The sequence below is a fragment of the Chlorella variabilis genome (genome assembly GCF_000147415.1).
Source record: "Chlorella variabilis unplaced genomic scaffold CHLNCscaffold_4, whole genome shotgun sequence".
Classification (NCBI taxonomy): domain Eukaryota; kingdom Viridiplantae; phylum Chlorophyta; class Trebouxiophyceae; order Chlorellales; family Chlorellaceae; genus Chlorella; species Chlorella variabilis.
In genome coordinates this window covers 65,236-76,756 of record NW_005435084.1, presented here as the reverse complement: position 1 = coordinate 76,756, position 11,521 = coordinate 65,236, and the positions used below count along the sequence as shown (strand labels likewise).

At 67.0% G+C, this 11,521-nt stretch overlaps 2 protein-coding genes across 2 annotated transcripts; one reads left to right on the top strand and one right to left on the bottom strand.

Moving 5' to 3' along the window:
* Positions 1-3,726: 3,726 nt before the first annotated feature.
* Positions 3,727-9,718, bottom strand: CHLNCDRAFT_141875 (hypothetical protein; the record flags this gene model as incomplete). The annotated part of the gene is made up of 15 exons (XM_005849913.1): positions 3,727-3,927; positions 4,107-4,224; positions 4,464-4,675; positions 4,918-5,052; positions 5,264-5,385; positions 5,648-5,720; positions 5,969-6,112; positions 6,330-6,494; positions 6,771-6,886; positions 7,303-7,860; positions 8,098-8,253; positions 8,531-8,666; positions 8,907-9,009; positions 9,198-9,356; positions 9,480-9,718. The coding sequence occupies 15 exons, from the start codon at positions 9,716-9,718 to the stop codon at positions 3,727-3,729; spliced, it is 2,637 nt and encodes an 878-aa protein (XP_005849975.1).
* Positions 9,719-10,210: 492 nt separating this feature from the next.
* CHLNCDRAFT_14837 (hypothetical protein) lies at positions 10,211-11,067 on the top strand (the record flags this gene model as incomplete). The annotated part of the gene is made up of 4 exons (XM_005850172.1): positions 10,211-10,268; positions 10,445-10,572; positions 10,720-10,797; positions 10,984-11,067. Coding segments are annotated over 4 exons (348 nt in total), but the record flags the coding sequence as incomplete, so codon positions are not given.
* Positions 11,068-11,521: the final 454 nt, after the last annotated feature.

Here is an 11,521-nt window from a genome sequence, read left to right as displayed (position 1 = left end):
GGCTGGCAGTGGGGGCATGGGCGCTGGGTGCGGTCCAGCCGCTGCCACCGGCCTGTCTCCTCAGCCATCCAGTGCGACCCCGTGCGCCACTGCGCCAGGCGCACCCGGCGCCGGCGCTCGGGCACATCGCACAGGAACGACGCAGGCGTGTAGGCCTCCGCAGAGATGCTGCCCCCCCACACGTCCTCAATGTACCGCTGCACCTTCACGGATGCATGCGTGTACGAGGCAACATGGCGCTCCAGGAGCGCTTCCGCCAATTCAGGTATGGCAACCCCCTCGTCAGCAGTCAAGTCGCAGGGGGCGCCGGCCGCCGCGAGAACGCGGCTAACCTGCGCTGCCCAGGGCTGCCGGGCCAGTGGCAGCCCTGTGTCCGTGTCGGCAGCCAGCGCAACGCTATCCAGCATGGCAAGACGGGCGACCCGCTCGCCGCCCATAGCCTGCAGGTTGCTCACAAAGCGTGCAACCTGCAAGGTCCAGTAGGCGGGCAGCGGCAGCTGCCCCGTCTCTGCCAGCACAGTGAGGGCTGGGGTGCTGTCCCGCACACCCAGCAGCCCTCGCAGGTACTCCAGCTGTACCCGCTCGCATGCCGTCCTGCCCTGCAGAATCAGCTGCGGCGCCCAGATCTCTGCCCCGTACGACAACGTCGGCAGGACGTAAGACTGCAAGCTTGCCAGTGCCATACAGAGATGGCCACTCCAAGCGGCGGCAATTACTAATGTGCCTGTGCCACGATGCGCGACTCACGGCGCTCGCAGAGGCCCCCGCGAAAGCTGCACCCACACACGCCCTCCCGGACCTGCTCATGTCTTGCCTCTCCTCTGCTGCAGATCACAACCGCAAAGGCCGGCTGCCGGAAGATTGGGGCGGGATACTCCACCTGGGCCTGGAACCGCACCGTGACCGTGCCGTACACTCGGCCGGCAGCTGCTGACAATTATCACCTCCATTACTGCAGGACGTGCCAGCCCCGTCTCGACCAATGCGTGCTCAAGTGGTGAGCGAGCCAACGACCTTGCTCGCCGGCTGGGCAATTCCAGCGGCGCGCAGGGGCCTGGCTTGGGGAGCCCACCACCTCCAAAACACACACACGTGTATGCAGGGGTGCGCCCCTCCCCACGAGGCGCCGCCCGCAGTGCTGCCCCATGCACTGAACTCTCCCGCCCCTGCACCTTGTTGCCCAGGTTTGGCACTGCCACAGCATGCTATGGCGCTTGCCCCACTGGTTGGACCCCCGTGGCCAGTCCCGGCCTCGGCATTCAGCCATACAACGATTATGACTCGCCCTACGCCTGGTATGGCCACGAGTGCTGGACGGGCAGCGGCAAGGTGCTGTGCAAGCTGTGCGGACGCAAGGAGTGCAACGGGTGCCAGTACTCCTGGTAAGTGGTGGCGGCATGGGGGGTGTGGTCGTGCTGGGTGCGCGTGCCGCTTTGCCCAACTGGCACGTTCCTCCAGCAGCCGACCGCGGTGCCCCCCTGCCTCCCATGCACCTCCCCCCCCGCGGCAGGAGGGGCACAGCGCCCAGCTGTTACGACACCTGCGAGAAGGGGGAGACGGTGGTGGCGACAGACAAGTACGGCGACGGCGATGCTTGCAGCACTGATGGCTATGGCTACAAATTCCTGTGCGAGGTGTGCCTGTGTGGAAACTGCTGCCCACGGACAGCTTCCCTGTCATTTGGTGTGCGTGCTGATTGCTGCGCCCCCTGTTTGCTCACTCGCAGAAGTGTGCATCGACTGTGTATGATACGAGCCAATGTAGTGAGCCCACTGAATGGCTGGGCACTGCCTGGATGTGCCAAGGTGATTGGAAAGCATGTGTGCCAATTGTTGGGTTTAGCAGCCTGCAGCCTACAGCTCTACCGGCCGCGGCCGCGGCTAAGAAAGGCCTTCTTTGAAGGCGCTGGAGCTAGTGTCTAAACCCTCCGAGAGGGCACAGGTTCGATTCCTCTCATGTCGAAACTTTGTGAGGACAAACGCGGCATAGCTGACCGGCTCAGTGCCAATCCAAGCCAATTCCTTCGGGAACGCCTAATAGAATCGCCAAGGCTTCGGCACAGGCCTCCCCGGGACCCATTCACTACTAGTGGGGGGTACTGCACTTGGCGCGTCGGGCAGATCAAATAATGGTCTAAAGCTAGACGTTAAAACCGGGAAGTTAAGCTTGTGGAGGCTCTTCCCCACCTTTACCTTTATCTACCAGCATGGCTTGCTAGCCCAGGGTTGATCACCAAGAAAGAATAGCATGTGTGTTTCCGCCCAATATCCCCGGATCCATTCTTGTGGTGCAGGCGAGTGCGATTTGGGCCAATATGTATACGATCGAAGTAAGCAGGGTGACGGCGCCAAGTAAGCTCCCTCCAGCGAACGGCCATCGGTTGCAGGATGGCTGAGCAGGGGGGCTGAGCGGCTGTCTGCTCTCCCCGCCTATTCACATAGCTTGCCTGCATCTCCTCACCAATGTAAATGTCTGGTATTGCTGACTTCAAATGCTTTTGCTCTTTCCCGTCTTCATGTAGGTGCTGGGATGCCTACGGTAGGGCTGACGCCTGCGGGTGGCATGCCATGTTCTTGCCACTACCTTGCAGATGCATGATGTGGCCACACTCTATGCAGCGGTGTTCAGCCTCTTGATTTGCGCCGCTCATGTTGCTGCTGCTGCAGGGTGGAAAGTCAGGCACGCAAGGGTGGCAGGGCACGATAGGAGACGGTTGGGGCTGCAGCGCGTGGCGTGCGTTTTGTGCCGGCCCCCTCCCCACTTCACCCCCGCCACAACCACACCCTCATCTGCCTCACATGTGCAGGTGCCAGACCTGCCCTCTGCTTCCTTACTCTCTTCCACTCGAATCTTCTCAGGCTGTTGCCACTGCGGGTAAGTTCACACCCACTGCTTGAACCAGCGTTAAGCTGTTGCAATGCTCTGTTTCCCTGCTGGCAAAGCTGCCGGCAACCAGGCACCAAGCAAACGCGCGCGTGCCCATCAAACTTGCTACCGCCCCCCCCCCCCCCACTCTTGCCACACCCTCCGTGCAGCGCCCCGCAAGCGTTGCTACAAGCGCAAATGTGGGGCACCCCGCCGTGGCGCTCGCTTTCCCGACAAGCCCGCCTTCCGAGTGCCGGGTGTGACCACTTATGGCGGGTGCTGCAAGCTCTGCCGCACAGCCACCGGCTGCCTGAGGTTCCATGTGGGGCCCTCGGGCTGCTCCATCTACAGGACCAGGCCGCAGGCGCCGACCATGAGGTCCAAGCGCTTCACAGCCTCTTACCGTGAGTGGGCTGGTGTGGGGTTGCTGACCGGTCAGGTACCTGAGCGATCAGCAGCGCTGGTCTTTGTGACCCTTTCCGTCGCTGCCCTGGTGCCGCCACCATGCAGATGTGCTGTCTTCTTAGACACCGGTGGGAAGCAAGACGGCAGCGCAGCTGACTTCAGCATGCACTGCCTGCACCGAATGGTCGCATTTCAGCGTCACCCGCCAAGAGCCCAGCAGCTACGCCAGCCCTCTGCTACTCTGCCACCACCAGCAGCCAACCGGGGCATAGTTTTTAGCGCAGCATAATTGCGCAGTTGCATGCACACCCGTCCTTTCGTTGCAGCAAGATATAATCGAAAGCTGCACAAGGCCAGGCAGTGCTTAAATTATTGCGCCGGGAAGCCGGAGCGCCCGCCCAACAACACACAAAACCCCTTCTCACACTCTCAGCACCGCTGGCCCACGCGCCACCCTCACGCCTCGCCGCTGCTGCCCGCCGTGCCCACCGGGGTCAGCAGCTCGTACTCGCTGTCCACCCAGCTCTCCACGTCCCGCAGGAAGCAGCCATAGGCGATAGCCTCCAGCACGGCCCGCCGCTGCGTTCCCACGGTCATGACAACCGTCTCCACCCGCCCCTCTGCCACCGCCTCCTGCACCCGCTGCATGATCTCCTCCTGCGCACCACACAAATGCGGGAGGGAGGGAGGGCGAGAAGCGTGTGGCGGGGTCAGGGGCAGGAGCACCTCCATCCCTGTCACTACAGCAGACTTCCAGCAACGCATGCAATCGTGCAGGCCCCGGGTTTGTCCTCCCTGCGACCCCATGCAGCCTTCCGACCCCTACCCAGGCTCACCATGCTGCCCGCATCCTGCCCCACCGCCTCCTGCATGCTCTGCTGCAGCGCCTTGATGTCGCCGAACAGCGCCTGGGTCTGCCGCTCAGTCAGCGTGGCGGACTCAATGGTGACCAGCCTGGCAGGAGGGGAGGGGCAGCAGCAGCGGGCAGGACAGGCGGTTGTGTGTGTGTGTGTGTGTGTGTGTGTGGCCGGGCCGGGCCGGGCAGGGCCCGGCCGGGCAGGGCAGGCAGGGCCGAGGTGCCCTGGCGAGGTCAGCCCTGGCGGCAGCAGAAGCGGCGCTGCACCAGCAGCAGCATGCCAGGGCGGAGCAGCGTGCCCGGGCAGACGGGACAAAGAAGCCCAGCGGGCACCCACCGCGCCGTCTCCAGCATCGTCTCCTGATCGAAGCTCTCCACATACCGCCGCAGCGCGCTCTTCTGCCGCCGCACCAGCCCCGACCCGGGCTCCTCGCCTGCGGCCGACGCCCCGCTGGCGGAGCTAGAGTAGGAGGTGGACGGCTCGCCCTCTGCCGGCGGCTCCAGCGGCGGCGCGGTGTCGGGGTCTGACGACGACTCCAGCTCATCCGCCTGCCAGGGAAACCGAGTGGGGGTTGTGTGTGGGTGTGAATGTCAGAGTGTGTGTGTGTGTGGGGGGGGGGGGGGATACACTTGGAGGGGAGGCTCCAGGGCTGGCAGCCACCAGCCTCAGCGCAGCATGCCGCACCGCCCAGCCCAGCCCAGCCTAGCGCATGCCGTCAGATCCCGGCACAAAACGCGGCGCATCACAGAACGGCAGAGCCAAAAGCAAAAGCCTCCCCTCCCCGCCCCACCTGCGCAAACAGGCGCTCCAGGCGCGCCACGGCGTCCTCGCGGCTGGCGGGCAGCACGCCCAGCTGGCGCGCCAGCTGGAAGCGGGTGTCCACTCGGCGCAGGAAGTAGCCAAACATGATGGAGGCGGCGTAGACCTGCGGTACCATTGCAGGGCGGGACAGGCGGTACAGCACGCATTGCAGCGGCAGGCAACGAGGCGCATGCGGAAACAGGCGGCCCCCGTTCAGCGGCGTCCCGCAACCGCACACACCGGCGCATATACACCACCCCACCCCTTCCTTGCCGTGCCCGCCACCACCGCGGCGCCAGCAACCGGCGCGCGCCGCGCGCCCGCCGGCCCCGCACCTGCGCCGCCTGCAGCTTGCTCATCTTGATCATGGTGTTGGAGAATGCCATGGAGGCGGGGCCCAGCACCGCCAGCACATGCTCCTTCACCATGTCGATCGCCTCGCGGCTGTGCACGCCCTCTGCGGCCACGCAGGCGCAGGGCAGGGCCAGGGGCAGGGCAGGGGCAGGGGCGGGTTAGGCACAAAGGGCGGGCAGGCTGGGGCCACGGTGGCAGGCAAGCGTGGCAGGCAAGCGTGCCAGGCGGCGGTGGAGGGGCAACGCCGGCTGCATGGGCGCTAGCTGTGGAGCAGCGGGTGCATGCAGCACAGAGAGCCATCTTCTGCAGCCGCTGTCTAGCCGCTGCCGCCGTCTTCCCACTGCCGTCTTTCCACAGCCACCCACCCGTCAGCGCACGCAGCGTGGCGGTGCTTTCCTCAACCGGCTCCACCCTCGGCAGCATGTCCACACCAATCTCCTGCAGGGCAGCAGAAGCAGGCCGAGGGGTGGGCAGGCAGGCAGGCAGCCACGAGGCAGCCACGGAACGGCTCCGCACATCAGGACAGCTGGCCAGCCACACACGCCGCAGCCCGCCAGCACGAGTCGCGCCACCACCAGCCGGGCGGCCAGGCAGCCGGGCAGCCGGGCAGCTGCCCCGCGCCCGCGCCTCCCCGCACCCTGCACCACCCCTAATAAAAAATCTTGGAAGCCTGCGGCGCTGCCCACCTGGAACTTCTCCAGGATGCAGACGTACATGAGGTCCTCAATCGCCAGCATCTGCTCCAGCCGCTTCACCTCAGCCATGCGCCGGTACAGCACCAGGTCGGCGGCGCCGGAGGCTGAGGCGGCCGCGTCCCCAGCCGCCGAGGCCTGCGTGTGGTGCGCGGCGGCGTGGTGGGTGGATGCTTGTCGTGTGTGGGGGGTTGCGGGCGAGGGGTCGACCAAGGGATGCGGCAGGAGGTGCTGCTAGGGAGCGCTGCATGCCTCGCGCCGGCCACAGGCAACCGGCTTCCCTGGAAAGCGATGCGGGGTTGAGCATCGCGCCGGCAGCTGCCCGGCCGGCCGCTTGGCTGGCCTGGGGCCGCACCTGCTGGGAGGCCTCCTCTTGCGCCCGCTCCGCCGCCTCGTCGGCCTGCCGCTGCTCCTTGATGCGCTGGAATGCGGTCTGCACAGCCTCCTGGAACAGGTGGGGCTGCATCTGGAGGTAATACGCAGCCATCTCGCCGGTGGGGGACTTGGGCTTGGAGGGGGCCTGCAGAGGAGGGTGGGTGGTGTGGCCGTTCGGTAGGTTTCGGCAGGGCGGCCGCGCGTCGGCAGCAGGCACATGGCGGCGGCGCCACCAGGCATCGCAGTGGTCGCTGCCGTCTGCGCGGACGGGCTGCAGATCCGCAACGCGTGGCAAGCCGTGCGGTGGCTGTGGGCCGTGGGTGGCTGTTGCAGTGGGAGAGTGCCGGCACATGGCGGCGGCAGCGGCGGCGGCACCCGATCTCCGGTGTGGGCCCACACGCGGCCGCAGGTCTGGCCTCACCAGAGCAAATGTGTTTGTTTCCTCGGCGCCCCCTGGCGCATTCTCGGCCGCCGCCCTTGTCACCAGGTGCCGCCGTCTCAGCGCGGGCTTGCTGGCCAGCGCCGGGCGCCGGGCGCCTGATGGCGCACGCAGGCATGCTGCTGGACGCAATGCCGCCACGCAGGTTTGCATCTGGGGGAGTGTCGGCGACATGTGGTGGGTGGTGGCTGGCGGTGGCCACAAGCAGCAGGAGCGAGGGAACGTGACAGGGTTGCAAGCAAAAGGCAAGCATCGGATGTCGTCGGGGGTTGGCGCCGCCAGCGCGCCGCCACATGTGACCACAGGGTCGCCACTTCCGGAGAGCCACAGGTAGCCTTGTGCTGCTGCTTACACCCTCCAACCACACAATCAGCACCACCCACTCCCTAGCTCTCTTATCAGCAGCAACTATTGGTTACATGTCCACTTCTCAATCAGTAAGGCGCCCCTCGCCGCTGCTGCTGGTGCGGGTGCGTGTGGTGCTGGTGCGAGTGGTGGTGCTTCCGCGCCGCACCCTGCTCCCTGCCGCTGCCGGTGCTGGAGGCTCCCCCGGGGCGGCCCTGCTGCTGCTGCTGCGGCGGCTGTCCCGCTGCCTGCTGGGCCAGGCTCCAGACGCACAGCTTGGAGTCCTCCCCACCAGACAAACACATGCCGCCCACGGCGCCTGGCCACAGCACCGAGCGAACCACATCGCTGTGCGCCCCGCCCGCCAGCACCGCCTGCGGCTGCCCAAACAGCTGCACCTGCCGCCGCGACTGCTGCTGCTGCTGCTGCGCAGGCGGAGGCGGCGCCGCACCATCCTGCTGCATGCCATCTCCTTCTCCGCCGCCGTCGCCACCGCCGCCGCCGCCGCCGCCGCTGCTGCTGGCCGCCGGCTCCACCACAGGGAACAACCCTACCGCGCCAGCATTGTTGCCCGCCAGCAGCCACAGCTGGTCTGCTGCTGCGTTGTACTCGCAGCCCACCAGGTAGTCCAGGCCGGGAGCCAGCGCCTGGCCCGCTGCACACCCCGCCGCCGCCGCCGCCAGCTGCTCCCGGGCGTCCAGCGCCTCGGCCAGCGCGCCGTTGCCGCCTGCGGGCGAGGCGGGGCAGCGAGAGGCGTGTGGGGCGGGGAGGAGGAGCAGCGCGGCAGCCGTGCGGTAGCTGCCGGGCGCGCGGGACCAGCCCATGAGAGGCAGCTGCCTACAGAGGCTGGCCGAGGTACGGCGCCCCTGGCGCGCACACCTCCCCTCTCACTGCCCCGGCATCCTCATCACCCATGCCCACACCCATGCAACCGCGCCCACACTGGCGCTCATAGCACACCCACCCGCAGCATCGTCGTCGCAGGCGGCCGCCCACTCCCACAGGTGCAGGCTCTCCACGCCGCTGCGTGCCCACAGCCGCTCGCCCTGGCGCCCGTAGAAGCCCAGCTGGGCCACAGAGGTGTCGATGTTGAGGGCGGCCTTGAAGCCCTCGTCCTCGTCTGCAGTGGGTGGAGAGGGCGGCGGCGGCGGTGGTGGTGGTGGTGGTGGTGGGTGGGCCGGGGAGGAAGATGTGGAGGGAAGGGAGCTGCGGGCGGTGCAGTACCTGCTGATGCATCACATGAAGGGTTTCCCAGCCAGGACACGCGAGCGAGGCTGGCTCCTGGAGGCCTGCGCCGCCCTGCCGCCGGCCAGGCTGCCAGCCGCACCAAGCAACAGCAAGCGCGCCCCCCGCACCTAGCTGCCGGTGTTACTACTCAGGGCCCTACCCCCCCGCACCTAGCTGCGGCACGGTGTCAAACACGGCGATCAGGCCGTCCTCGCTGGCGCTGACCAGCATGGAGCGGTGGGTGGGGTGGAAAGCCACCTGGGTCACGTCCTGGGCGTGCGTGTCGGCAAAGGAGGCCACGGGGCGCTGCACAGGGAGGGAAGAAAGAAGTGGGGGCGCAGGGGCAGGGCTCGACGGGTGGCCGCAGTTTGGCACAGGGGCAGCCCTAGCCCATGCTGCAGCGGCGGGGTGGAGCCTCCATCAAACAGCCGCCAGCACCAGCCCGGCGCCCAAGCAAGTAGGGTCCTGCCGAGCAGCACTCGGCCACAGCCAGCTCAGGAGGGAGCAGCCTGCACCCGCAGCGCCCCGGCCCAGCCAGGGGCGCACCTGCGTGCGCCGGTCCCAGAACAGGACCTTGTCGCCGCCGCCTGCCGCCATGAGCGCCCCGTTGGTGCTGCACGACAGCAGCTCCACGCGAGGCGCCGCGTAGCTGCAGGGGCGGGCGGGAAGAGGACAGGTGGGCGGGGAGGGCGCGATGGGGTCGAGTGGCACGGTGGCATGCACGGGTGCAGCACAGTCAGCATTGAAGGCAGCGCCGCCAAGACAGTAAGTTCAGCAGCGCCCCCGCCCGGCGCACACATCTTGGTGCCCCCATGGGCTGGGCCCTGCCCTGCTCACCTCTCCACCTGCTGCCCCACGCGTGCGTCCCAGCCGCGCACCGTGCCGTCGGCGGCGCATGAGTGCAGCAGGTGCGGCTGGTCGGGGAGTGCGAAGCTCAGCTCCCGCACCATGCCCTCGTGCCCCACCAGGTCCCCGGCAAAGGTGAGGCCGCCCTCGCTGCAGCAACGCGTGGGTGGTGTGTGCAGAGGGCGTCGGCGGCCAGGCAGCGGCGGCGGCGGCGGCAAGCGGCGGCCGGTACCCTGCGCTGCCTCTGCACCACACCCAGCGGCCTCCAAACACCTGAAATTGAACAGCTTGATCCGCGTGTTGCTCAGGGAGGCGGCCACAAGGCCGGCCCCATTGTGGCACAAATCAAACACGTATGTCGCGTCCTTGTTGAAGTCCACACGGATGGAGGACACGCACTGGAAGCCGGGGGTGCCGGCAAAGGCCGCATGCGCGGCGGGATGTGGAACAGCTGCTGCGGGCGAGGGACCGGGCCCCTGGCCATCGTCATCATCCAGAAAACGGATGTGCATCGTGCCAAGAGCGTGTTGCAGCCGGCATCGCCCGCCTCAAGACTGCATCGGCAACCGTAGGTACTTGGGCGCAGTACGTGGCGAAAATGGAGTGATCAGGGCGCCCGGTACGCATCGCCTATTCATGCAATCACTGCTGAAGTCTCCGGATAACCCACAGCCGATCAACCCGCAATGGCCACCATTCAGTGGCTGGGAAGCGGCTTTGCGCTGGCAATTGGCCTCGTGATCGGCTGGCTTGCCAAGGTAGGCGGTGGTGGTGCTCTGCGCTGCACGCCGCCTGTGGCCTGCCGCCTGCCGCCTACCGCGCCTGCCGGACTCGGGCGCAGCAGTCCGGCCTTTCACCTCACGGCACCCCTGCCTGCACCCGCATCGCTGCAGGCACGGGTGGACGAGGGGGGCTATGACAGCGACGAATCGCAGGAGGCTGGAGCAGGAGGGGGGCGGCGGCGGCGCGGCGGCGGGCCCGCCAGCCTGGCCGCTCCCCGGGAGGAGCTCAAGATGGTTCTTGTGGTGAACGATGAGTTGAAGATGGGCAAGGGCAAGATAGGTGAGGCGGGGGAAGGAAGAGGGAGGTTTTTCATGAGACTTTGCCGCAAACACGCCAAACCAACTTCGGCGTGTTGCTTGTGTCTGGGGCACCTGAGAGCAGCTGCAGGAACGTGGCGGGCCAGCCGCGGCAGCCTCTCAGCCCCAGCTGCCCTGCACCCCTGCCGCCGCCTGCAGGCGCCCAGTGCGCGCACGCGGCGGTGGGCGCTGTGGAGCGGCTGCACGAACGGCGCCAGACGGCCGCTCTGCACCAGTGGGAGGCGTGCGGGCAGCCCAAGGTCTGCCTGCGCGGCGCCTCCACGCTGGTGAGCCCTTGCTGCTGGCTGGTCGCCGGAAAACTGGGGCTTTCCCAGCCCTGCATCGCCTGCCTGCATCGTCTGGCCACCAGGGATTCATGGCTTTTCAATGCATTTCCTTCAGTGTGGTTCATGGCCCTCTCCGCGCCTGCGCAGGAGCTGCGGCAGCTGCAGGCGGAGGCCGCCGCGCGCGGGCTGCCCACCTTCATCGTGCAGGACGCGGGGCGCACGCAGGTGTGCGTGTGTGTGTGGAGAGGGGGGGTGGAGCTGGCGCCTGCACCGCTTCTCTGGTGACCTGCCTCTGCTCGCCGCCTGCAATCTCCCCAGCGCCACAGCCTGTGGCCTGGATCTGGAGACTCTTTATGTTTCGACCGCCATCCAGCAACACACACGCACACTCTTGGCCTGCCCTCCCCGCAGGTGGCCCCCGGCAGCCGCACCGTGCTGGCCATTGGCCCCGCCCCAAAGAGCGCAGTCAACCAGGTCACGGGGCACCTCAAGCTGCTGTGAGGGCTAAGCCACAGCCCTCTGTGGGTGTGGCTTGCTGCGAGGGCCAAGCCTTGAGGGAGCCAAGAGCGATGGCGGCAGGGAGAGCAGCCGCCAGCAGGAGTCAGCGGTGGTGCTCATGCATGCGGGCGTGGCGGCACGCCACACCAGCTGTCCCCATCCCGACGTGCAATGTGTTGCTGCGCCTCCTCGCTCCAACAGCACTCGTGGTTGGCAGTGTTTACGGTGGCAGAGAGTGTGGCGATGGAGAGACCAAAAGGCAGGAGAGTGAAGGTACCGTACGGTACGCTGGAAGCGGGACCAGGTGCAGCGGCTGTGCTTGAATTGACAAAATGCGTTTTGTGGAGTCCAGTGCACCGAGCAACACTCCGGTGGGAGGGCGGGGGCTGAGAGCGAACAAATACGTAACAGGTAAGGGCAAGGCTTGGAGTTGGGCTGTTGCGGGTGATAA